We start from the raw sequence: 27,443 nt of genomic DNA on the forward strand, positions 1-27,443 counted from the left end.
TGCATACAAATTGGATATTTCTTTGAAGGTTTTGCTACAGCTTGTGTTTAACATTTTGCATATTGTCTTCCGAAAGACAGGGAAATTATTTGTTGTTGTTCATTTAATCTCATGTACCAGTTATCATTAAGAACATCCTTCTGGTATAAAAAATAAGCAGATGTCTGGAAGGGTTGCTCACAGAGCACATCAGTATCCGTTCTCTGGCTGCCAGATTCCTGGTTTCCAATTTACCAGTGTAAATGGCTAGTTTCATAGTCATCTGAGATTCTTGAAGTTGACATTGGGGTCCAGCACTTCCGCATTGAAACAATCCCATTCAGGGACTGAGTGGGGCTGGACGCTTATTGCCTTTAGATCATGTCTAACAGGTAGTGGTCAGTTAGCACTATTGTGTTAACGAGATCAGGCAGGCATTAGGATAGCTCAGTAGAAGAGGTGAAAATTGATTCCAGTCCTGGAGGTTACTCTCTCTCTCTCTCTCCCCCCTCTTACTGCCAAAGTCTGTGTGATGGTTTCTTCATCATAAATCCCATAACTAGATATTCTATAGCTCATCTTCTACACTGCCACTTTCTCTGATGCCCCAGCCTCCTGCACCCCCATAACTATCGCTGCCGCATGGCCTCCTGGCCCCTTTTGTTTAAATGTACAAACTTTATTTAAAACTACTACTACAACATTACAAAACAGGTTCTGGCGATTTCTGAATAACATAGGGACCTTGATTCTGAATAACATAGGGACCTTGAAGCAAGTTCATAGCAGGTCAGGTTGATCAGGAGGCAAAGAAGGCAGACAAAATGTTTGTCTTCATGGAGCATGAAAGCAGAGAGTTCCTGATACACAGCAAGAGTCTGCAGGTCCTGGAATACGGAGCAAAATACAGTAGAAGATCTTAAATCTGGATTGCTCGGGTAGGGGTCAGTCTGGGTTTTCGAATTTTCCACATTCTCCAGGCAGTACTTTTAAAATACAAATTTAATGAAATAAGAGATGATAGTTTATCAACGAAACATATTTTCATGTAAAATACAAAGTACAAAAAATAATTGAACATTTATTTGTTCATTTCTGCAACTTCTGTGCAGCTGTGGTGTTTATGCACGTACCCAAAAACCTGCTAAATTTAAAAAGTTTGAGAGTTTTCAAGGCCCGGATTCTCTGGTGGCCCTGATTCATGGGTGGTCCGGATTCATGGGTGGCCCAGATTCTCAGGTGGTCTGGATTCTCGGGTGCTTCGGATCCTCATGTGGTTCGGATACTCGGGTGATCCGGATTGACGGGTGGTCCTGATACTCAGGTGGCCCAGATTCTTGGGTGGCCCGGATTCTCCAGTGGCCTGGATTCTCAGGCGCTCCAGATCCTCATGTGGTCCAGATTCTCAGGTGATCCGGATTGACAGGTGGTCCTGATACTCAGGTGGCCCAGATTCTTGGATGGTCTGGATTCTCCGGTGGCCTGGATTCTTAGGTGCACCAGATCCTCATGTGGCCAGGATCCTCGTGTGTCCAGATTCTTGGGTGGCCCAAATTCTCCAATGGCCCTGATTCTCAGGTGGTCAGGATTCACCGGTAGTCCAGATTCGTGGGTGGTCCAGGTTCACAGGTGGCCCTGATTCTCTGGTGGTCCAGATTCTCCATGGCCCAGATCTCTGGTTGCTGGATTTTTGGATCAGCAGAACTCGGTAGATCGAGCGACATCTACAGAGAAAAGACATCCAGACATCTCATTGCGACAGTGCCCCCTGTGCTGAGAGGATTCACCAGTGTCAGTAGTGGGGCAGTGACTGTGCCCCTTCCCATTGGAGGTGAGAGTGCCACCCAATGGGCAGGAGGACTGAACAGCGGCATTGGTTGGGCAATGACTACACCCCCTACCTATGGGAGGACTGATCAGCGGCTGTGGTTGGGCACTGACTGCGCCACCTGCCAGCTGGAGGACTGATCAACGGCAGTAGCTAAGTGGTGATAGCGCCCACTGCACGGGCGGGAGGACAGGTAAACGGCAGCAGTTGAGCGCCGCCTGCCGCCCGGAGGTCTACATTGCACTGTGAAGGCATCCCCCGCCCACCGCCCCCGCTCGGCCGCCCGTGCCCGGCAGGCAGTGCGAAGGCGCCCGCCTCGGTGAGTCAGAGCGGCCACAACATGGATGTGAACGTGACGGACAGCGAGTGGCGGACCATCGCGTTCCGGCAGAAGGTGGTGGCGCAGATGTGAGTTGGGCTGCGCTTGCCGTGGGGTTCAGGGGTCCGGTGGCGGGTAGCGGCGCGGGATGGGGGCTCTGCTGGGCCTACCCGTCCCGGACATCACGGCCTGCCGAGGCGGGCCCCGCCTGAGGGCGAGGGGGATCCGGCACCGACGGCTGATACACGCCGACCCCACCAGTCAACCCCAAACCTCTTCATCCAGATCCCGGACCCCACCCGGACTAAACCCTCTCCCCCCCCGGACCGCCCCCTCTCCCCCCCCGGACCCCCCTTCTCCCCCCCCCGGACCCCCCTTCTCCCCCCCCCGGACCGCCCCCTCTCCCCCCCCGACCGCCCCCTCTCCCCCCCCCGGACCGCCCCTCTCCCCCCCCCCGGACCGCCCCCCCTCTCCCCCCCCGGACCGCCCCCTCTCCCCCCCCGGACCGCCCCCTCTCCCCCCCCGGACCGCCCCCTCTCCCCCCCCCGGACCGCCCCCTCTCCCCCCCCGGACCGCCCCCTCTCCCCCTCCCGGACCGCCCCCTCTCCCCCCCCCGACCGCCCCCTCTCCCCCCCCCCGACCGCCCCCTCTCCCCCCCCCCCGACCGCCCCCTCCCCCCCCGGACCGCCCCCTCTCCCCCCCGGACCGCCCCCTCTCCCCCCCCCCGGACCGCCCCCTCTCCCCCCCCCCTGGACCGCCCCCTCTCCCCCCCCCCGGACCGCCCCCTCTCCCCCCCCGGACCGCCCCCTCTCCCCCCCCGGACCGCCCCTTCTCCCCCCCCGGACCGCCCCCTCTCCCCCCCCGGACCGCCCCCTCTCCCCCCCCGGACCGCCCCCTCTCCCCCCCGGACCGCCCCCTCTTCCCCCCCCACCCCGACCGCCCCCTCTCTCTTCCCCCCCCCCCCTGGACCGCCCCCTCTCTCTTCCCCCCCCCCTGGACCGCCCCCTCTCTCTTCCCCCCCCCCTCCCGGACCGCCCCCTCTCTCCCCCCCCCCCCCGGATCGTCCCCTCTCCCCCCCCGACCGCCCCCTCTCCCCCTCCCCTCCCCCTCCCCTGGACCGCCCCCTCTCCCCTCCCCTCCCCCGGACCGCCCCCTCTCCCCTCCCCCAGACCGCCCCCTCTCCCCTCCCCCGGACCGCCCCCTCTCCCCTCCCCCGGACCGCCCCCTCTCCCCTCCCCCGGACCGCCCCCTCTCCCCTCCCCCGGACCGCCCCCTCTCCCCTCCCCCAGACCGCCCCCTCTCCCCTCCCCCGGACCGCCCCCTCTCCCCTCCCCCGGACCGCCCCCTCTCCCCTCCCCCGGACCGCCCCCTCTCCCCTCCCCCGGACCGCCCCCCTCTCCCCTCCCCCGGACCGCCCCCTCTCCCCTCCCCCGGACCGCCCCCTCTCCCCTCCCCCGGACCGCCCCCTCTCCCCTCCCCCGGACCGCCCCCTCTCCCCTCCCCCGGACCGCCCCCTCTCCCCTCCCCCGGACCGCCCCCTCTCCCCTCCCCCGGACCGCCCCCTCTCCCCTCCCCCGGACCGCCCCCTCTCCCCTCCCCCGGACCGCCCCCTCCCCAGGACCGCCCCCTCTCCCCTCCCCCGGACCGCCCCCCCTCTCCCCTCCCCCGGATCGCCCCCTCTCCCCTCTCCCGGACCGCCCCCTCTCCCCTCCCCCGGACCGCCCCCTCTCCCCTCCCCCGGACCGCCCCCTCTCCCCTCCCCCGGACCGCCCCCTCTCCCCTCCCCCGGACCGCGCCCTCTCCCCTCCCCCGGACCGCGCCCTCTCCCCTCCCCCGGACCGCCCCCTCTCCCCTCCCCCGGACCGCCCCCTCTCCCCTCCCCCGGACCGCCCCCTCTCCCCTCCCCCGGACCGCCCCCTCTCCCCTCCCCCGGACCGCCCACTCCCCCGGACCGCCCCCTCTCCCCTCCCCCGGACCGCCCCCTCTCCCCTCCCCCGGACCGCCCCCTCTCCCCTCCCCCGGACCGCCCCCTCTCCCCTCCCCCGGACCGCCCCCACTCCCCTCCCCCGGACCGCCCCCTCTCCCCTCCCCCGGACCGCCCCCTCTCCCCTCCCCCGGACCGCCCCCTCTCCCCTCCCCCGGACCGCCCCCTCTCCCCTCCCCCGGACCGCCCCCTCTCCCCTCCCCCGGACCGCCCCCTCTCCCCTCCCCCGGACCGCCCCCTCTCCCCTCCCCCGGACCGCCCCCTCTACCCTCCCCCGGACCGCCCCCTCTCCCCTCCCCCGGACCGCCCCCTCTCCCCTCCCCCGGACCGCCCCCTCTCCCCTCCCCCGGACCGCCCCCTCTCCCCTCCCCCGGACCGCCCCCTCTCCCCTCCCCCGGACCGCCCCCTCTCCCCTCCCCCGGACCGCCCCCTCTCCCCTCCCCCGGACCGCCCCCTCTCCCCTCCCCCGGACCGCCCCCTCTCCCCTCCCCCGGACCGCCCCCTCTCCCCTCCCCCGGACCGCCCCCTCTCCCCTCCCCGGACCGCCCCCTCTCCCCTCCCCCGGACCGCCCCCTCTCCCCTCCCCCGGACCGCCCCCTCTCCCCTCCCCCGGACCGCCCCCTCTCCCCTCCCCCGGACCGCCCCCTCTCCCCTCCCCCGGACCGCCCCCTCTCCCCTCCCCCGGACCGCCCCCTCTCCCCTCCCCCGGACCGCCCCCTCTCCCCTCCCCCGGACCGCCCCCTCTCCCCTCCCCCGGACCGCCCCCTCTCCCCTCCCCCGGACCGCCCCCTCTCCCCTCCCCCGGACCGCCCCCTCTCCCCTCCCCCGGACCGCCCCCTCTCCCCTCCCCCGGACCGCCCCCTCTCCCCTCCCCCGGACCGCCCCCTCTCCCCTCCCCCGGACCGCCCCCTCTCCCCTCCCCCGGACCGCCCCCTCTCCCCTCCCCCGGACCGCCCCCTCTCCCCTCCCCCGGACCGCCCCCTCTCCCCTCCCCCGGACCGCCCCCTCTCCCCTCCCCCGGACCGCCCCCTCTCCCCTCCCCCGGACCGCCCCCTCTCCCCTCCCCCGGACCGCCCCCTCTCCCCTCCCCCGGACCGCCCCCTCTCTCCCCCCCCCGGACCGCCCCCCTCTTCCCTCTCCGGACCGCCCCCTCTCCACCCCCGGACTGACCCCCCTCTCTACCCCCCCCGGCCATCCCCTCTCTCTCCCCCCCGACCGCCCCCTCTTCCCCCCCTGACCGACCCCTCTCCCCCCTGTTGCCCCATCGCCCCCCCCATCCGTTTTTCGATTGCCATCCATCCCCCATCTCTCCTCCGTCAATCCTCATTTCTCCTCCCCTTCCTTGGTCACTGACTTTCCCCACCCTCCTGTTCCCTGTCTGTCCCAGATAAATTTGGAGGGATGCACTGTTTATGGTCTTGTTGAATGCAGAGTATGTGGTTGATGGCAGGATTTTTGATAGATGGGGAACATAGGGGTTGTGCAGTGTTGTTCCATAGATACCTCACGGTTGTCGTGCTAGTTGATAGGGAGTTTAAGGCATGTGGTGTGTTGGCGTTTATTAGTCCAGGGATTGAGTTCAAAAGCAGCAAGGCAATGTTGCTTCTTTTCCCACTCTGGTTTGACCACACTTGAAGCATTGTGTTTGGTTCTGGTCGCCTCATTAAAGGAAACTTTAGAGTGGATGAGGAGGTGATTTACCAGTATGTTGTCTGGATTGGAGAATACGTGTTACGAGGCAAGGTTAGCGGAGCTGGGGCTTTTTCTTTCTGGAGTGTAAAAGGATGGGCGGAGCCCAGACAGCCCGTGCCATTTTCCAGGGGCACCAATAGCAAATCCCAGAGGGCATCTGTTGAAGGTGAGCGTAGGAAAGTTGGGGGGAAATGTCAGAGGCACGATGTGTAAGGACATTCTTACATGGATGTAAGACAGATGGAGGGTGACAGGTGTGAGGTAGGGAAGGTTGAGAGTGGGCTGTCCTGTGCTGTAATGCTCTTTGTTCTAATGCTCCTCTCCCTTCAAGCAGTCTGTTTCGATCAACATACCATCAAAGTTGTCCTGCCCCATTCCCAATTTTGTTTTTGCCCACCTCTCTCCATAAACCTAATGAACAAGTTCGCTGGTACCCAAGCATCCTCTTGCCCTTCCCAATTTCCCAAGACAAGATCAAGCATTGGCCTCTCTTGTGTGCGACCCTCTGCATATTACTATTCACACTAATCATCCGAGACTCTCATATGTACAAAACAGTATTTATATATTTGTATGTATGAATATGTGTCCTGTATATGTATTGTCGGCCTGTATGCATGTTTTGTCTGGTTGTGTGTCTTCATCTTTTGCCCGAGGATTGGAGGGCCCTGTTTACTCTGTTGGGCTAATGCTGATTGATAGATTTCTAGAAGGTATGTCAGCATCACTCACTGGGGTCCAGAAGGGGGTGCGGGGCCGACTGACGGGAGGGCGCGGAGGACAGGAGAGGGGGTGCGGGGCTGTGGAAGGGACAAAGGGGCGCGAGAGTGGGTCGGGGACGTGAGAGTGAGGGGTTGGGACGAGTGAGGTGCAGTGATGTGATAAATTTGTAAAATTGAGGATTGCTCTAAGTTTGATCATTTCTCCACTGCGGTGAAGCCAGGGTCTGTGAACACAGCTCATTGAGGTGGAGATAACTGGACTGGCATTGTTGAGTGTTCCATCATTGAAAGGGTACTGAGACAGCAGGAGAACATAGTTTCTGAAGTCAACGATCTGGCTGAATGGCCTAGTCCTCCTGTTTGCTCCAATTCAGTTGTACGTGGGGAAGATAATGGATATTCAGGCTGTGGATGATGGAGGAGGGGCCAGGGGTCTGCTCTGATCTGAATGATGTTGAGCTTGAAAACTTAGATGCTTCACATCCAATCAAGTGAAAGTCCTCATGGACCTTCTATCTCCTGGAAAGGGATAATGATGTGAGGAGGTGCGTTGTTCCTTGTAGACCCAGTGATTTGTGGGGAGTTCAGGATTGTTTCTGCTGACACTTTCAATAATCTCCTTGCTGACTATCTGCATTTGAATGAGCTCGGTTCACAGGCTCTGGGCTGCTTCACTTCTGAGGAGTTGTAAATTTACCAGTGAAGCAATAAAGAAGGGCAAAGCCTGCGTGTCCAGGAGCTCCCACAGGGATGTCCTGGCTCTGGGATAGTTGACCTCTTTGATGTTCACGTGTCTGCTTCCAGCAGCATAGTTGGGGAAGGGATATCTTTGGAGAGCCTTGTAGTCCATTGAATGCAGTTGGGCAGTGGAGCCTTGATCTGATCATTGTGATGGTGGGGAGATACAATTCTGTGTCTACTTACCAGACATGACTTCGTGGAAGCCCACTTCCCAATCTACCCTCTACCACATCCCTTTAATCAGAGCCTCCGCCCCACCCACACGTCCCTGCCCCTCGCCCTCACTCCCCCACCCCACCATGAGCACGTGAAACACACATAGATTACCCCCTGCAGGTGTGAAGCCCCACCTCCTTTCAGACTGGTGAGAGTGGAAAGCTTTGAGACTTTCCATAGTGGAGTGGCACTGAGACTCTCCTCTTCCCGGTCAGCATGGAGCCACTGCTGATTCCCTTCTTCCCTCTGTGTGCAGCGATGAGGCCATGCGGTCAGCTGGAACCCCCATCACCAAACCCAGCAAAGACATGGAAAACCACGTCTTCATGAAGGCCAAGACCAGGGTAAGTGAGAATCCAAAAACCTGGGAGCTCGAAAGTGTGAAATAGTGTCCGAAAATGTCAGAAACCCTCGGCAGGTCAATCTTGGATCTGAGACTTAACATGTTGGCTGACCAACTGAGTGTTTCTGCTCATGCTCCTTTATTGTCCACTTGTATGATAGTTGGAAGGGATGACTATGAATGCCTATCCAAATGGACTTCATTAGTGGCACGATTGGCACAGCAGTTAGTGCAACGCTGTGGCAGCACTAGTGATTGTGACTGGGGTTCAAATCCTGCGCTGTCTGTAAGGAGTTTGTACCTTCTCCCCATGTCTGTGTGGGTTTTCCCCAGGGGCTTCAGTTTCCTCCCACCATTCAAAACTTACCGGGGGTGTAGGTTTAATGGGGTGTAAATTGGATGGCATGGGCTCATCAGTCGAAACGGCCTATCTAAATGGACTGGGCAGTCCATTTTACAAGGCAGTTAGAACAAGGTCCTACAGCAGCAGCAGTAGAGAAGGTGGCCACCTGTGCCGGTGCTGGCTGGCTGCAGCTGACCTCTTACCTAGTTTTCTTCCCATACTGATCCAGTTTTGTTGAATGCAACTGTTTCTGCCCACCCCCAAGATTGATCAGATGCGTCCTGTTTCCAGACAGCAGTGCAAATTCCATTCAATTAATTTTCATATTTCCATACAAAATAGAAGGCAATTTGGCCAATCGTTACCTCTGTCAGGTCCCATAGTGATCTCATCAATGACTTTGTTACCCTGTTACCTCCCACATTCCTTCTAGATTCCACTGCTCACCTACGCAATTCAAGCAGCCGACAAATCAACCAAACCACCCGTCATTGGGATGTGGGTGGAAACTGGATCACCCGGCCGGGGGAAAATGTGCAAACACCACTCAGGCAGTACCCTGGGTCAAGATGAACCCAGGTCTCTGGAGCTAGGACGTAGCAGCTTTCTTTGCTGCATCACTGTGCCTTATTTGCCTCCTTATACCCTGACTAATTAGATACCTATCAATTTCCCCTTTAAACTCCCCCACTGATCCGGCCTCCACAGCTGTATGTGGCAAAGAATCCTACAAATCCATGACCCTCTGGCAAAAGAAATTTCTCCTCATCACTATTGTAAAAGGGTACCTTCTAATTTTAAGACTGTGCCTTGTTGTCCTGTACTCACCCACTAAGGGAAACATCCTATTCACATTTACTCTGTCCAATCTTTTCAGCATTTAAAATGTTTCGATAAGATCCCCTCTCATTTTTCTCTACTCTGATGAGTACAGTCCAAGAGCTGATAAACACTCCTCATATGTTAGCCCCTGCATTCCAGGAATCACCTTGGTAAATCTTCTCTGTTCTCTCTCCATCATCATCAGTACATCCCTTCAAAAATAAAGGCCCAAAACTCCAGTGCCTCATAGAGCCTCAGCAACACCTCCTTACTCTTCTACACTACTCCTCTTGAAATGAATGCCAACAGAGCATTCACTTTCTTTACTGCCAATCCCACCTGGTGGTTAACTTTTAGGGTATCCTGCACGAGGTCCTCCAAGTCCCTTTGCACTTCTGAATTTTGAATTTTCTCCCCATCCAAATAATAATCTGCCTGTTTATTTCCTCTTCCAAAGTGTACACATGTCCATTTCTCAACACTGTATCTCTTCTGCCAACCTGCACTTGATGCCTGGTTTAGGTTCTGAAGGCACCACTTGGCTACCAATCTAGTCCCAACCTTTGTCTGCACGTGGACCAGTGAGCTGAATTCCAGAGGTGAAACTGATTGCTGAGCAACATTGAGGAGCTTTGGCAAAGCTGGCATCAGTGGTGAACAAAGAGAACATTCTCTCACGATTGAACTTGTGCCTCACAGAAAGGAAAATGGAAGAAGTTCCCCTCCAATTTTGGATCCTACAGGTCAATTATTCCATATCCAGGTCATCACTACATGAGATCCTCAGGGCAACTATCTTCAGATGTATTCGTACCTTTATATATTTCGGCGTACGTCGACCTTCAGATAAGTCAAGTCCCCATTTTCAGCCTCGTTTACGTGTGCATAAATTGACCACCCTGCCCCTCCCCCCCAACAATTTTGTGCAAAGAACGTGCCAGAGACTGGTGTCCAGGCCTTACAGCAACAACCCAAACTTTCTTACAACGCCCCAATCGCCAAGTAACAAATCTGTAAATTAAGCAAGCAATTTCAAAAAATAATAGTTAAAAAAAAAACCTTTGCTTCTGGCCGGGAAGATGTCAGACGGAGCTGGGTCCAAGTCTTCAGCATCGGCTGCAGGCGACAGCGACTCTATTCTCAACATTGGGTGCGGTCCCATCCGCATCGAAGAAATCTCCATGTTGACCAAGTGTGTTCTGTGCAGGAACCACAGCTGCATGTCAGAACCCGGGCAGGAGCAAGGACCTCAGGCTCCACAATTGTATAATGTGGGTGGGTTATGGCAGCGTCCAGCGGTGGCGAGGTGCTTCTGGATCATCTTGTATGCTGAATCTATGTCTCGCGGGTTATCTTAGTTTAAAGTCTCATTTTTGTATCTGGCGTATAAGTCAACCCTGGATTTTTTTAGTGCTTTTTGAGGGTTTCAAGACGTGACTTGTGCACCGAATTATTTGGTACTGTACTTCCCAATGCTCTTCCTTCCAACAGAAGATCAGAAGTGTTCACTGACAAGTGCACAATGTTCAATTCCATTCATAACCAATCTATTCCTGTGCACTGATCAGGCATGGGATGATAAGTGGCACAGAATAATTCAAATTCAACTTTATTTATCATGTGATTGTACTAGTACAACCCAATGAAACAGTCCATGGTGCAAAACAATGCAAACATGCCTGCAGGCATAACATGCCCACAGACAAACAATACATATACACAGTTCATATCTTCTTCTTTCTTTCTTTGGCTTGGCTTCGCGGACGAAGATTTATGGAGGGGTAATGCAGGCTCGTTTGTGGCTGACAAGTCTGATGCGGGACAGGCAGACACGGTTGCAGCGGTTGCAAGGGAAAATTGGATGGTTGGGGTTGGGTGTTTGATAATGTGGGAGTTATCCGGACGGAAGAAGTGGGGCTTGCATTCAGCGCACACCGAACAGGCTCGGGTCATGGAGCGGATCTCCTCGACTGTGTAGGGTAGGTTGTGCGCCTTCACAATGTGGGCAAACCTAGTGACCCCTGGATGACAGAGCGCCTCATGGAGTTTCTGTAGTCTGTCCATCTGTATGCTGGCGCACGTCCCCCTGGAGAGCGCGTCAGGCGGGTCGTTGAGCTTACAGGATGTCATAGTTAAAGGTGGAGAGTCCGATTCTCCATCTGGCAATTTTGTCGTTTTTTAATCTTACCTCGCTGGGTGTTGCTGAACATGAAGGAGACCGCGCGTTGATCAGTCAACAGTGTAAAGCGCCTCCCAGCGAGGTGATGTCTCCAACGACACACCGCTTCAACTATGGCCTGGGCCTCCTTCTCGATCGAGGAGTGTCTACTCTCTGGACCTTGGAGGGTTCTGGAGAAGAAGGCTACAGGCCGACCGGCCTGGTTCAAGGTGGCTGCCAGGGTGAAGTCGGATGCATCGCTCTCGACTTGAGACAGAACAGATTCATCTAGCAACGTCGCAGCGGCGATGTCAGATTTGATTCGATCGAAAACCGCTCTGGCTTCGGTCGATAGGGGAAAGGAGGTGGTCTTGATAAGAGGATGCGCCTTGTCGGCGTAGGGTGGAACCCATTTGACGTAATATGAGAAAAGGCCCAGGGAGCGTTTGAGCGCTTTCTGGGTATGGGCGGGGGGGGGCGGGGGTAAGTCCATTAGGGGATGCATGCGGTCAGGATCTGGCATGACTATCTCGTTCTCCCCACGCAACCTAGAATCACGAGTCATGTGGTCCGGAAGACACACTTGTTCAAATTGTAAGTCAGGTTCAGCCGACAGACAGTTTGAAGAAATTTGTCTAGGTTGGCGTCGTGGTCCTGCGTGTCGTGGCCGCAGATGGTGATATTGTCCAGATACGGGAAGGTAGCGGTTAGCCTGTTCTGGTCCACCATCCGGTCCATTTCCCGCTGGAAGACCACGACACCATTCGTGACCCCGAATGGTACCCTGAGAAATTGATACAGCCGCCCATTCGCTTCGAAGGCCATAAATGGTCGGACCTCAAAAAAAACCCAGTTCATATATACATACGGTAAAACCCCCTGGTATCTAGCACCTATGGGGACTGGTAGATGCCGGATATATTAATTTTTCCGGTTGCTTGAGATTGCATGTTGTGTGGTTGACCCACTGACCGCTGGAGGGCACCAATTTTAAACTTTCATATTTATATCTATTTATTTTCCATGATATTTCTGCTGTTTGCTTGAATTCCAGATAACGGGGATTTTTATTATATATTAAAGTTGTTTATTCAGTAGTCTCACTGTCCATGGGAAGAAGCAGTTCCTCAGCACAGTGAGGCTGTAATACATCTTAATCTCATTCCGGAAGGTTGCCAAAGAAAGCTCTGTGTCCCCTTGATGAACGGGCCCCCGACACATAGCCATGGCCGAGGTGAGGAGAACCCTATCCAAGATGAACCCACACAAGATGGCGGGACCAATGACATTCCTGGTTGGATACTGTAAGACTGCGCAGACCAAGTTCCATGGACTTCAGCTCACTGGGACTCAACGCCCATCTCTGTAACTGGATCCTGGACTTCCTAACAGAAAGACCAGGCTGGTACCAGAATATCAAGCACTGGCACGCTGAGCACTTGCGCACCTCAGGGCTGTGTGGTCGGCCCGCTCCTGTTCATTCTACTGACCCATGAGTGTATCATCAGATTCCAGCTCCAACAGCATCATCGCATTTACAGATGACACAACAGTGTTGGCCTCATCAGCAACAAAGGTGTTGCACTACAGAGAAGAGGTGGAGAATGTTGTGAAATGGTGTGTCTCAACATGGACAAGATAAAGGAAATGATCGTGGACTTCAGGAGGACTAGGAATGACCACCCTCCACTACACAGCAACAACTCTATACTGGAGAGGATGGTGAACACCAAGTTCCTTGGAGTTCACTTAACCAGTGACCGATTGTGGATACATATCATCTCCTCACTTGTCAGGAAGGCGCAACAGCGACTGCACTTCCTGAGAAGACTGAAACGGGCAAGGCTACCAGCCACCATTATGACAACCTTCTATAGGAGCTCTATTGAGAGTGTTCTGGCCGGCTGCATCACATTGTGGTACAGTTGGTGCAGAGAAGTGGATCGGAAGCCAATCCACAGGACCATAAGAAAGGCTGAGAGGATCACTGGATTTTCCCTCTCCCCCATTGATGTGATCTACCAGGATCATTGTTGAGGACCCCTTCTACCCTGTACACAGTATCTTTCAGCTGCTCCTGTTGGGGAAGAGATCCAGGAGGATCAGAGCCAGCACCACCAGGCTGAGGAACAGCTTCTTCCCACGGGCAGTGAGAATGCTGAATGACCAAAGGAACTGCTCACATTAGCCGTCAGAGACTTGTATGTACAAAGCAATATTTATTTTTATAGATCTAATACTTGTCCTGCATGTGTATTGTTTGTGTGTGTCGGTATCTTAGTAAATCACGGGGGGAGCAGATGGGAGACCCCATTCATCCTCTCTGCACCGTGCCAGCTAATGACAAGAATGATGCAGCACAGATAACAGATTGCTTGGCCCAACACATCAATGCTGACCAAATTCCCCTCTTACCCTTGGTATTCAATCGCAACGCCAAGTTCCCCACTGTCAATATCCCAGGACCGTAGACCAGAAACTCGCCACATACATAGTGTTGCTGCAATGCCAGGTCAGAGGTCGGTATCTTCTTGTGAGTGACCTGACACCCCAAAGTCCTGTATATTTTAGCATACGTTAAGCCTTGAACCCTCAAAAGGTACCAAAAAATCAGGGGTTGACATATACCAGATACAAAATTAGACCTTAAATTCAACTCAAAAAAAGAAATGCTCGACCTGGATTCTGTGTTAAAGATGTCCCAAAGCATCAAAAAAGAACCCAACCTACAAACAATTTTCAAGCTACCAGTATATTAGTAAGAAATTTTTATCAAAAAAAACACATATAAAACATCATCATCATCTGAGGCAAAGACCTCGGAAACTCACATCCAGAGTCTTACTGTTTCCATTCCACTGTTTATTGCCCATCATGCCAAAATTCATGGGGGTTTTGTCCACGTTTCTAATATTTGCCAATGCAAACGTGTTTCTGCCGGTGACGTATGGTAAAAACTGACAACTTTATGATTTTGGTAGTTCCTGAGCAAATTTTGTCTTGTATTACAGGATTTTTCCTGATAATGAAACCGATGCACCAGCCTACGGTACCTTTAAAATCTTTACTGAGTTCTGGGTGCAACTTTGCCCACTTCAGTGCATATGCTCTGATTTTATTTCTCATGACTACATACCAATCTTGCCTCCATTTACATACCCATTCTGTGATGTGATTTTCCACCTCTGGCCAATGAAGGAGTCGTCTTCTCATTGAGCATTGTTTCTTTGGTATTTTTCTTAAAGCATCTTCATTCTTTCTCCAATCTCTTATGGAGGCTTTGGAATTGATTTTCCAGAAATCAATAGACTCTGGCATGGTTCCGGAGGATTGGAAGGTCGCAAATGTAGTTCCACTGTTTAAGAAAGGAGGGAGGCAGAAAAAGAAGTGATAGACCTGTTAGTCTGACGACGGTCGTTGGAAAGTTATTGGAGTCAATCCTCAAGGACAAGGTTATTTTATACCTCGAGGTGCATGACATGATAGGTCCAGGCCAGCATGGGTTCATGAAGTGAAGACCCTGCCTGACCAACCTAATGGAAGTTTTTGGAGGAAATCTCAAGTCGGGTGGACAAGGGAGAGGCTGTGGATGTTGTGTATATGGATTTTCAAAAGGCCTTCAATAAGGTGCTGCATAAGAGGCTGGTTAATAAGATGAGAGCCCATGGAATTACTGGAAAGATGTTAGATTAGGGGGAGCATTGGCTGACAGGCAGGAAGCAAAGGGTGGAAATAAAGGGATCCTGTTCTGGTGGGTGAATTGCCACTAGTGGTGTCTGCAGGGTCGTTGTTGGGGTTGCTTCTTTCTACAATGTCTAATGATGGTTTAGATTATGGAGTGAATGGTTTTGTGGCTATGTTTGTAGATGACACCAAGATGGGTAGTGGAGTAGGAATTGTTGAAGAAACCGAAAGGCTGCAGAGAGACTTGGACAGTTTAGGAGAGTGGATGAAGAAACGGCAGATGAGATACATTGTTGAGAAATGTATGGTTGGACATTTTGGAAGAGGAAATAAGGGGACCAAAGTTGACCCCATCTGAAATTAGTGAAACTGAACGAACAGTCTGGATGGGGAATGCATCCAAATATATTACAAAAATGTACCATGCTGTCCAGAATTAGAGATGTCAAGGGAAAGATGGGAGTTGGACTTGGGTGTAGTGATTTCAGAAAGAAGCTGGCCAGATTGGTGTAAGGACATTACGACATCACGACATCAATTATAAATGCAAGATACGAACTGGTTCAGTGTAATTTTTTACACCAATTATTATCTTACCCAACAGAAATTACAGAGATGTGTTTCAGATGTGGGACTGAGACAGGAACCTTTCTACATGCCACGTGGTCGTGCATGATAGTGAAGCCATTTTGGCAAGAAATTGATTAACCAGGATAACAGGAGAGGCCTTCATGGGAGACCTGGAGCTATAACATGGAAATAAGCAACAAATTGAACAAATACCAAATCTCATTTATAAAAATAGCCCCGGCGGTAGCAAAAAAAAATGTATTGTGATCTCTTGGACATCTGACTCCCTCAACTTATAGCACGATGGACTGCGGAAATGAACTGCTATGGAAAAAAATCACATATAACTTAAAGAATAAATACGACACTTTTGTATAGATCTGGCATCCAAACCTGGACCACATAGGGGTCCCAATACAGTAATCAAAAGGAACAAAAAAGGGGTATAAAAGTAACTATTATATATACATAAGTGTAGTTGCCCCAACTGTACCCTATATACTTAAAATATATGTAAGCTCTGACGGTGAACGGATCTGTAGTGTGGAAAGGGGAGGGAGGGACTGTTTTGTTTTTGTTTGTTGTGTTTGTGAGAAAAAGTTTAATATATATTTAAAATGTTACTATGTATAATTTTTGAAAAAAAAGACAAAAAAAACTTCCTCTCCCTCAACTTCAACCCACATCCTCCAGTATGCGATGTATTTACCCCAGGGGAAAGATTCTGACTGTTCACCCATTCAGCGCCTCTCATCATTTTACAATCCATCAGGTCTCCCCTCAGCCTTCTACACTCCAGAGAAAGCAACCCAAGTTTGTGGAATCTCACCACATATATCTTGTATACTGGGCAACATCCTGGTAAACCTCCATTTTACTCTTTCCAAGGGATCCACACCATTCTGTAATGGGGTGACCAGAATCACACACAATGTTCCAAGTGTGGCCGAGACCAAGTTTTTTCCAGCTGCAACGCCATCTGTAACTGATCTTTATCCCGTTGATAAACCTCTACGCTGCGTTTGACTAACCCACCACCCACCCATATTTTCATCCTAGTCATTTACGTTGATCACATGAACAGGGGTCCCAACACCAATCCCTGTGGAACACCACTGGTCACAGGCCTCCAGCCCGAATAACAGATTCCACCACTTCCCACAACCAATTTTGTATCCAGATGATCAACTTGCCATGGATCCCATGCATCTACATCCTCTGAATCAGCCCACCATGAGATACCTTGTCAAATCCCTTACTAAAATCAATGTATACAACATTCCCCTGCCCCACTCTCATCAACCATCTTTGCTGCCTGCTCAAAAACATGACCTTCCCTCACAAAGCCACTGTGACTTTCCAAATATGCTTTAATCCTATCCAAAAGTATCCTTTCCAATGGAATCTCTACCACTGAAATGAGTCTATAATTTCCTGAATTATCCTTCTATTTTCCCCTTGTTCAAAAGGTAAAGCATTGGCCATTCTCCATTACTCTTGGATTTCCCCTGTTGCTTTGAGATGGAAAGATCTTGATAAGTCTCCTAGCAATCTCTTCACTTGTAATAACCAGGGATGTATCCCATTGGGTGTAGTGGACTTGTCCACATCAATGGCCCTCAAAAGACCCAAGGCACTTCTTTCTTAATCTCAAAATGCACTAACACATGAACATTTATCACATTATGCTCCCTATCACGGTACATATCCTTCTCCTTGGTAAACACTGATGTAAAGTATTTATTTAGTACCTCGTCTACCTCTGACTCCAAGCAAAAATTCCATCTTTTGTCCTCAAGTAGTCTCTCTGGTCACCCTCTTTTTAATGTAAGTATAAAACACCTTTGGATTTTTTAAAAATTCTGCTTGCCAAGGACATCTCATGGCTTCTTTTGGCCTACCTGATGGCCTGATTGAGCTCTTTCTTTGTACATCTCCAGGGCCCTGGCTATTTGTAGCATCCTGAATCTGTGCCTTCCTCTTGTCAAGGTCCATGACCTACCTTGACATCTAAGCTTCTCATCACACTGGACCATGCAGGTCCTGGGCTCTAAATAGTTGGTCCTAAAACAAGTGCCATGTGTCATTTGTGGACTTGCCTGTTTACAGCTACTCCCAAGCTCCTGTCTAACCATGTTGTAATATCCCCCCTCCAAATGTAGTACTTTTATACAAGAGGCAGACTTGTGCATAACTGCTTGGGAAAATTAAGGAAGTGTGATCATGTTCGCCCACTGAATCTCTGATCATCTGGCCAGGTTCATTTGCCAATATAAGGTCTAGTATGGCCTGCTTTTTGGTTGGGCTATCCAACATACGGCTTCAAGAAGCTATCCCAGCCGCCCTTAAATTCTACCCCATCTAAGCCTCTGGCACTTAGATCAGAGTGATTGCTCCTTTTCTATTTCTGATCTTTACCTGCTCTGCTGAAGTAGTTGAGCCCATCATTAGGTCCTCTCTGAGTGCAAGCCACTCACTCATTAGCAATGCTGTGCCTCCACTTCTTTCACCTCTAGCCTGGCTAAAATAATGAAGCCCAGAAACATTGTATTGCTAACCGTGACCCTCTTGGAGCCATGTCTTCAAAATGGCCGCAGCATCATAATTTCAATGACCGATCAGGCTTCAAATATCCCTTGCATCAAAATAAACACACCTCAGCGCCTCAGTCTGACTGTGACCATTCACCTGCCCCCCTCCCATCAGACTTGCTTGCCCTAGCACCCTCCATCCCCTCAACTTCACTCCTTGAGTCTTCCAGCTCAGAGTCCCACCTCCCTGCTACTTAACTCAGTAGTACCAGCAAACCTCGAGAGGGTATTGCCCCCCCCCCCCCTCCAGTTCAGGTGTAACTAGTCTCTCTAGTACAAGAGATAGGAGCAGATCGAGGCCATTGTTCCACTTGAATTGTGGCTGATGTCTTCTTCCACAACCCCATTTTCTTGCCTTTTTCTAATACCTTTGACATCCTTACCAATCAAGAATCTATCAATCTTTGCTTTAAATCTACCCTGTGACGGCCTCCACAGCTGTCTGGCAATGAATTCCACAGATTCACCGCCTCTGGCTGAAGAAATTTCTCACCATCTCTGTTGTAAAGGGACCTCCTTTTATTCTGAGGCCCTGCCCTTTGGTCCTACTGCTGGAAACATCTCCACGTCCTCTATCCAGCCCTTTCAATATTCAGCATGTTTCAATGAGATCCGTCCCCCATGTCCCTTCAAACTCCAGCATGTATCGGGTTGAGAACCATTATCAACATTCTTCAATCGTTATATATATGGTTATATGGTTGTTATATGGTTATCCCTCTTATTCCTGGGATTTTTTTTGTAAGTCTCATCTGGACCCTCCCCAACTCGTATTTCTTTCGATATGGGGCCAAAACCCGCTCTCAATGCTCTAAATTTGGTCTGACCAACCCTTTATAAACCCTCAGCATAATAGCTTTGCTTTTGAAAATGTTTAAGTTTTAGTGATACAGAGTACCGTTCCAGCCCAGAAAACCAGTGCCACCCAATTCACTTCCCAATTTTGTACGTTTTTGAGGATGGGAGGAAACCAGAGCACCCGGAGAAAAACCAAGCAGGTCACGGGGAGAGTGCCGGATCGAACCCAGGTCACTGGCACTGTAATGGCGTTGCACTCACCTCTTCGGTAACCACGCCGCCCAGGTCTCAAAGTGAACGACTTCCTTGTTTTGCTAACATTGATTTGCCTTTCCTTAAGTTAACCTGTGAGTTCAGCTTTTGGGAACCCTGCACTCGGACTCCAAAATCCTTGTTGCCCTCCGCTTTCTGAATTTTCTCATTTAGAAAATGGTCTGTGCCTTTATTCCTTCTCCCAAAGTGCACGATGGTACACTTCCCTATGCTGGATTCCATCTGCCAGTTGGTTGCCCATTTTCCCAGTCTGTCCAGGTCCCTCTTGCTGACTCTTTTCTCATTCAACACTACCCACCCCTCCACCTATCATACACAAACATGACCATAAAGCCATCATCTAAATCATTTACATACAGCATGAAAAGTTGTGTGTAAAATCATGAATAGTAGCGGATCCAACACCAGCCTTGGTTACTGGCAGTCAGCCAGTAAAGGCCCCCTTTATTCCCTCGTTTTGCCTTCTGCCAGTGCCTTTCCTGTAATACCATGGGCTTCTATTTGTTTAGCAGCCTCATGTGCAGGACCTTGTCAAAGGCTTTCTGAAAATCCATAGTCATTACTTCCATAAAGAATTCCAATAGATTTGTCGTGCAAGGAAACCATGTTGACTTTGGCTTATTTTATCTTGTGCTTTTGAGTCCCCTGAAATCTCAGCCTTAATCATGGACTCTGGAATATTGCCAACCTGGTCTATAGTTTCCTGTTTTTTTTGCTTCTCTCCCTTTTTGCAATTTTTCAATGTTCTGGAGTCACGAGGGGCAGCATGGTGGTTAGCGCAACACTATTACAGCTCCATGAACCAAGCCATGAAAGACCCCAACAATGAAGACGCTGTTTACATCCGGTACCGCACGGATGGCAGTCTCTTCAATCTGAGGCGCCTGCAAGCTCACACCAAGACACAAGAGAAACTTGTCCGTGAACTACTCTTTGCAGATGATGCCGCTTTAGTTGCCCATTCAGAGCCAGCTCTTCAGCGCTTGACGTCCTGCTTTGCGGAAACTGCCAAAATGTTTGGCCTGGAAGTCAGCCTGAAGAAAACTGAGGTCCTCCATCAGCCAGCTCCCCACCATGACTACCAGCCCCCCCACATCTCCATCGGGCACACAAAACTCAAAACGGTCAACCAGTTTACCTATCTCGGCTGCACTATTTCATCAGATGCAAGGATCGACAATGAGATAGACAACAGACTCGCCAAGGCAAATAGCGCCTTTGGAAGACTACACAAAAGAGTCTGGAAAAACAACCAACTGAAAAACCTCACAAAGATAAGCGTATACAGAGCCGTTGTCATACCCACACTCCTGTTCGGCTCCGAATCATGGGTCCTCTACCGGCACCACCTACGGCTCCTAGAACGCTTCCACCAGCGTTGTCTCCGCTCCATCCTCAACATCCATTGGAGCGCTTACACCCCTAACGTCGAAGTACTCGAGATGGCAGAGGTCGACAGCATCGAGTCCACGCTGCTGAAGATCCAGCTGCGCTGGATGGGTCACGTCTCCAGAATGGAGGACCATCGCCTTCCCAAGATCGTGTTATATGGCGAGCTCTCCACTGGCCACCGTGACAGAGGTGCACCAAAGAAAAGGTACAAGGACTGCCTAAAGAAATCTCTTGGTGCCTGCCACATTGACCACCGCCGGTGGGCTGATAACGCCTCAAACCGTGCATCTTGGCGCCTCACAGTTTGGCGGGCAGCAACCTCCTTTGAAGAAGACCGCAGAGCCCACCTCACTGACAAAAGGCAAAGGAGGAAAAACCCAACACCCAACCCCAACCAACCAATTTTCCCTTGCAACCGCTGCAATCGTGTCTGCCTGTCCCGCATCGGACTTGTCAGCCACAAACGAGCCTGCAGCTGACGTGGACTTTTTACCCCCTCCATAAATCTTCGTCCGCGAAGCCAAGCCAAAGAAGAAGATTACAGCTCCAGCAAACCGGGCTTCAATCCAGCATTTTCTGTAAGGAGTTTGTACTTTCTCCTCGTGTCTTCCTGGATTTCTTCTGGATGCTCTGGTTTCCTCCCACCCTTCAAAATCGTACAGGGGTTGTAGGTTATTTGGAGTATTTAGGCTGTTACCATGTTCTACACACAGACACACTTGACTTTAGACTCTCCCTCTCAAACTGCAGCGTGAGTTCTATCATATTGTGGTTCCTTTAAGCTCCCTAACTGTCTAGTTCATTGCATAATGTCAAATCTAGAATTGCCTTTCCCTTATGGGCTCTAAAAAGGCATCTCATCAGCAGTCAACAAATTTCTTCTTTTGCCAACCTGATTTTCCTGACCTACCTGCACATCAAGGCACCCTGTGACCTCCGTAGCATTGGCTTCCTTGCTTGCTTTCTCTAACCCCTGCTGCCTTTTGCACCCTAATCCTGGCTGCTATTTGGAGGCCTGTATGTAACTCGCATCAGATCTTCCAGAAACTGCTCATACTAATCTGAGACTCTCAAATGTGTGGAACAAAATTTATTTGTATATATGAATACTTGTCCTGCATATGTATTGTTTGTCTGTATGTGTGTTATGTCTGGGTGTGCATCTGTGTGTTTTGCACCAAGGATCGTAGAATGCTGTTTTGATGGGTCGTGCTGGTATAATTAGATGATAATAAATTTAACTCTATGGGCAAGGATTCTACACCCTCTGTCCCTATTCGCTAATGACTTGATTTCATTTTGCCCACTCGCTTACTTTTCGACAGGATGTACATCCTTTGAAGTTTGGGTCCCAGCAGTGATCCTCCTTCAGCCTTGTCTCAATTATACCCACAATTAACCCTAACCTGCTGATTTCTAACCACACTCTCAGCTCATCTGCCTTGTTTCATTCACTGCATGCATGCATTCAAGTACAACGCCTTCAGTCCTGTGTTCACTGCCCTTCTCACATATTCTACGCTCTGCCTGACCAAGCAAAGTCAGAGAGTAAGAGCGTAGTACAAAAAAGACAAATTTGAAAAGCACAAACATTGCGAGATTATAAAGGGTCAATGAATGCCTGAGGTATTTGATACAAGGTCATTCAGAGCCAGCTCTCCAGCTCATGACGTCCTGTTTTGCGGAAACTGCCAAAATGTTTGGCCTGGAAGTCAGCCTGAAAAAAACTGAGGTCCTCCATCAGCCATCTCCCCACCATGACTACCAGCCCCCCCACATCTTCATTGGGCACACAGAACTCAAAACAGTCAACCTCGGCTGCACCATTTCATCTGATACAAGGATCGACAAAGAGATAGACAATAGACTCGCCAAGGCAAGACTACACAAGAGAGTCGGGAAAAACAATCACCTGAAGAAACACACAAAGATCAGCGTGTACAGAGCCGTTGTCATACCCACGCTCCCGTTCGGCTCTGAATCATGGGTCCTCTACCGGCATCACCTACGGCTCCTAGAACGCTTCCATCAGCGCTGTCTCCGCTCCATCCTCAACATTCATTGGAATGACTTCATCCCCAACATCGAAGTACTCGAGCTGGCAGAATCTGCAAGCATCGAATCCACGCTGCTGAAGACCCAATTGCATTGGGTGGATCACATCTCCAGAATGGAGGACCATCGCCTTCCCAAGATCGTGTAATATGGCGAGCTCTCCACTGGCCACCGAGACAGAAGTGCACCAAAGAAGAGGTACAAGGACTGCTTAAAGAAATCTCTTGGTGCCTGCCACATTGACCACCGCCAATGGGCTGATATCGCCTCCAACTGTGCATCTTGGCGCCTCACAGTTCGGCGGGCTGCAACCTCCTTTGAAGAAGACCGCAGACCCCACCTCACTGACAAAAGACAAAGGAGGAAAAACCCAACACCCAACTCCAACCAACCAATTTTCCATTGCAACCGCTGCAACCGTGCCTGCCTGTCCCGCATCGGACTTGTCAATCACCAACGAGCCTGCAGCAGACGTGGACATACCCCTCCATAAATCTTCGTCTGCTTTAGCCAAGCCAAAGTGAACTTGTGGCACAAATCTACAAAGGGAATGGTTTACTGGTCATTACCGAAACATGGTTGTAAGTTGAAGATGATTGGGAATTAAATAACCAAGGCTGTCGAGTAATTTAGGTAGTGAGGAGGTGGGACAATGCTCGTCATTAAGGATGAGATCAGTGTGCTAGTGAGAGACAGTATCTGATCTAAGGAGCAGGAAAATGAATCACTGATGGGAGTTGTCTGTAGGCTATCAAATAATATTACAGTGACACAGGCAATAAACCGAGAATTATCTGATGTAAGAACGAAACAGCAGTTGCCATGGGAGACTTTAACTTGCACATAGAGTGGGCAAATCAAGTTGGTCAAGGCAGTCTTGCAAAGAGCATCATAGAATGCATCTGGGATAGGTTTCCTGAACAACATGTTACTGAATCTACAAGGGAGCATGCTCTCTCGGATCTGGTCCTGTGCAATGAGGCAGGTAAAATTAGCGATCTTGTAGTCAGGGATCCTCTCAGTGTGCTTGAATTTCTCAACCAAATGGAGGGCGTACAGCCAGTGTAAAATGGCTAAATAAGGGTGACGACAACAGGATGAGGGAGAATTTTGCTCGAGTAAACTGGGAACACATCAAATTAAAGACTCGTATACAGAGCCAGAGGAGAAATGGAAGAGTATGAAAACATTAAAAAGCAACAAAGAACCATCAAGCAAGAAGGAAAGAAGAGATAGATCATGAAAGTAAACTACCATGTCATAGAAAAACAGTTGGCAAAAGTTTTTATAATTCTCTCAAGCAGAAAAGGGTGGCGGGAGGAGTCACGTGATAAAGTAGTGGCCGGTCAGGGAATTCCAGCCCTCTCCGGAAAAGTTTTAAAAAAAACGCACAAAACACAAAGGTACAAGATTAAAATTTAAAACAAAGTAAAAATAAAGTTGAGAAGAAAATGGCAGCGAAGAGAGAAAAGTCAAAAACAACAGGAAGAAGAAAGAACGTCGGAAGAAGAAGGTGAAGGCCTTAACTTCCGAGGAGGCCCGCCGCGGAGAGAGAAGCCAGCTCCCTCAGGTCAGTGGAAGTCCCGGGTTCGGGACTACAAAAATGGATCGCAGAGCCGAGTAAAAGTGCGCAACTGCGCATGCGCGAGGAGTCGCACATGCGCGATGTGCATTAAAAAAAACACACTGACGGGAGGGGGGATCTCCACAGCTGAGAGAGACACCTGCAACACAGCAGAGAGTGCAGAACACAGAAAATAACGACAACAAAAAAGAAGAGGGTAAAAAGAAAACAAGGAAACAACAGATGGTCAACCCAGAGGAAGAAGAAGAACAGAAAGAAATGGAAGAGAAAGGCAAGACAATGGATATATCTTTTTTTAAAGAATATATGGAATCAGTGAAAGAATGGCAATTACAAGAATTTAATGAGATAAAAAGAAGAATTAAGAATGCAGAAAAAATGAATAAAATAGAAATGGTCATATCAGAGATAGGAAAAAGAGTGGATAATTTGGAAAAACGAGAAATAATCATAGAAATGGAAGTAGAGGACTTAAAAGAGAAATTAGAAGAATCTAATAAAAAAGTTAAAGAGGTACATGAGCTGTTAGCTCAGCAGATAGATATAATGGAAAACTATAATAGAAGAAATAATATAAAGATAGTGGGCCTTAAGGAAGATGAAGAAGGCAAGAATATGAGAGAATTTATAAAAGATTGGATCCCCAGGGTCCTAGGAAGACCAGAATTACAGGAAGAAATGGAAATAGAGAGGGCACATAGAACATTAGCCTCGAAACCACAACCGCAGCAAAAACCAAGATCCATTTTAGTAAAATTCTTAAGATATACAACAAGAGAAAATATATTGGAGAAAGCAATGAAGAAAATAAGAGAAGACAAAAAGCCACTGGAATATAAAGGTCAAAATTTTTTTTTCTATCCAGACATAAGTTTTGAACTCCTGAAGAAGAGAAAGGAGCTCAATACAGCAAAAACGATCTTATGGAAAAAAGGATATAAATTTATGTTAAAGTACCCAGCGGTACTTAAAATAGTTATTCCAGGGCAACAAAACAGACTATTCTCGGATCCAGAGGAAGCACGAAAATTTGCAGAACAACTACAAAACAAGCAGAGAGATGAAGACATGTAATGAGAGTAAAAATGACCACGAACTATATGTATGTATGTAAAGGGGTATATGTGTATATATGCCTGAAGAAAACTGAGGTCCTCCATCAGCCAGCTCCCCACCATGACTACCAGCCCCCCCACATCTCCATCGGGCACACAAAACTCAAAACGGTCAACCAGTTTACCTATCTCGGCTGCACCATTTCATCAGATGCAAGGATCGACAATGAGATAGACAACAGACTCGCCAAGGCAAATAGCGCCTTTGGAAGACTACACAAAAGAGTCTGGAAAAACAACCAACTGAAAAACCTCACAAAGATAAGCGTATACAGAGCTGTTGTCATACCCACACTCCTGTTCGGCTCCGAATCATGGGTCCTCTACCGGCATCACCTACGGCTCCTAGAACGCTTCCACCAGCGTTGTCTCCGCTCCATCCTCAACATCCATTGGAGCGCTTACACCCCTAACGTCGAAGTACTCGAGATGGCAGAGGTCGACAGCATCGAGTCCACGCTGCTGAAGATCCAGCTGCGCTGGATGGGTCACGTCTCCAGAATGGAGGACCATCGCCTTCCCAAGATCGTGTTATATGGCGAGCTCTCCACTGGCCACCGTGACAGAGGTGCACCAAAGAAAAGGTACAAGGACTGCCTAAAGAAATCTCTTGGTGCCTGCCACATTGACCACCGCCAGTGGGCTGATAACGCCTCAAACCGTGCATCTTGGCACCTCACAGTTTGGCGGGCAGCAACCTCCTTTGAAGAAGACCGCAGAGCCCACCTCACTGACAAAAGGCAAAGGAGGAAAAACCCAACACCCAACCCCAACCAACCAATTTTCCCTTGCAACCGCTGCAATCGTGTCTGCCTGTCCCGCATCGGACTTGTCAGCCACAAACGAGCCTGCAGCTGACGTGGACTTTTTACCCCCTCCATAAATCTTTGTCCGCGAAGCCAAGCCAAAGAAGAAGAAGAACATGAATGTATCCGTATTTAGAGGAAAATATATAGAGTATAGATAAGAATTAATAAGGGAATGAAAGGGAATAGAGGGAATAAGGAGGGAATTAAAAGAGTGACCTTTGTTACATATGAAAATTGAAATTTTTTCCGGGGGGGGGGGGCTGGGTGGGGAGGAGTTACGGTCACTGCAAAATCAGTTGACGTTTGCGAGTGAATTCGCAAATCCAAATGGAGAGGGGAGATGTGGTTGCCCGACAAGGGATAAAGAGCAACTCAGGAGGGGGAGGGGAGAATGGGGTTAAAGAAGTTTTAAATAGGCGAATGAGGAAAATGTTTGATGGTTTTAGAAATGTTGTCTTATAAAGTGTTCAAAACAAGAAAGCAGAAATGGATAAGAAGGAAAGGTGATGATGGAGAAACGGAAAGGGAAGATAAACAAAGTATGAAATGGCTACGTTGATCTATATGACTTTAAATATTAACGGAATACATAACCAAATCAAAAGGAAGAAACTGCTAAATTTACTGAAAAAAGAAAAAATTGATATAACATTTGTGCAAGAAACACATTTAACTGAATTGGAGCACAAGAAATTAAAGAGAGATTGGGTAGGATATGTAACAGCAGCGTCGTATAATTCAAAAGCAAGAGGAGTAGCTATATTAATCAGTAAAAATGTACCAATTAAAATAGAAGAGGAAATAATAGATCCAGCAGGGAGATATGTAATGATAAAATGTCAGATATATTTGGAGTTTTGGAATCTACTCAATGTATATTCACCTAACGAAGAAGATCAAAAGTTTATGCAAGATATTTTTTTGAAGATAGCAGATACGCAAGGGAACATACTAATAGGAGGGAATTTGGATTCAAATATGGATAAAACTGGGAAAAAAATTAACAGAAAGAACAAAGTAACCAAATTTATAATTAAATCGATGCAAGAAATGCAACTTTTGGATATATGGAGGAAACAACACCCAAAGGAAAAGGAATATTCATATTATTCGGGTAGACATAAAACATACTCAAGAATAGACCTATTTCTGTTATCAGCTCGTATGCAAGATAGAGTAAGAAAAACAGAATATAAAGCTAGAATATTATCGGACCATTCACCCTTGATATTGACAATAGAGTTAGAGGACATCCCTCCAAGAATGTATAGATGGAGATTAAACTCCATGCTACTTAAAAGGCAGGATTTTAGAGAATTCATTGAAAGACAAATTAAAATGTAGTTTGAAATAAATACGGAATCAGTGAAAGATAAGTTTATGCTATGGGATGCAATGAAAGCGTTCATTAGAGGGCAAATAAT

The 27,443-nt window shown here is 49.8% G+C and overlaps 1 protein-coding gene across 5 annotated transcripts in view; it reads left to right on the plus strand.

Moving 5' to 3' along the window:
* The first annotated feature begins 2,069 nt into the window (after positions 1-2,069).
* Positions 2,070-27,443, plus strand: part of med15 (mediator complex subunit 15) — a 204,863-nt gene continuing 179,489 nt past the window's right edge. For 3 of the 5 annotated variants that reach the window (XM_069933768.1, XM_069933771.1, XM_069933770.1), the window contains exons 1-2: positions 2,072-2,215; positions 7,738-7,825. In XM_069933768.1, the coding sequence (XP_069789869.1) occupies positions 2,148-2,215; positions 7,738-7,825 (156 nt within the window). In that variant the 5' untranslated portion in view covers positions 2,072-2,147. Of the gene's footprint in view, positions 2,216-7,737; positions 7,826-27,443 lie in introns of all 5 variants that reach the window. The other 2 variants (XM_069933772.1, XM_069933769.1) reach the window with 2 other exon arrangements.

Source organism: Narcine bancroftii, chromosome 4, assembly GCF_036971445.1.
Source record: "Narcine bancroftii isolate sNarBan1 chromosome 4, sNarBan1.hap1, whole genome shotgun sequence".
Lineage (NCBI taxonomy): Eukaryota > Metazoa > Chordata > Chondrichthyes > Torpediniformes > Narcinidae > Narcine > Narcine bancroftii.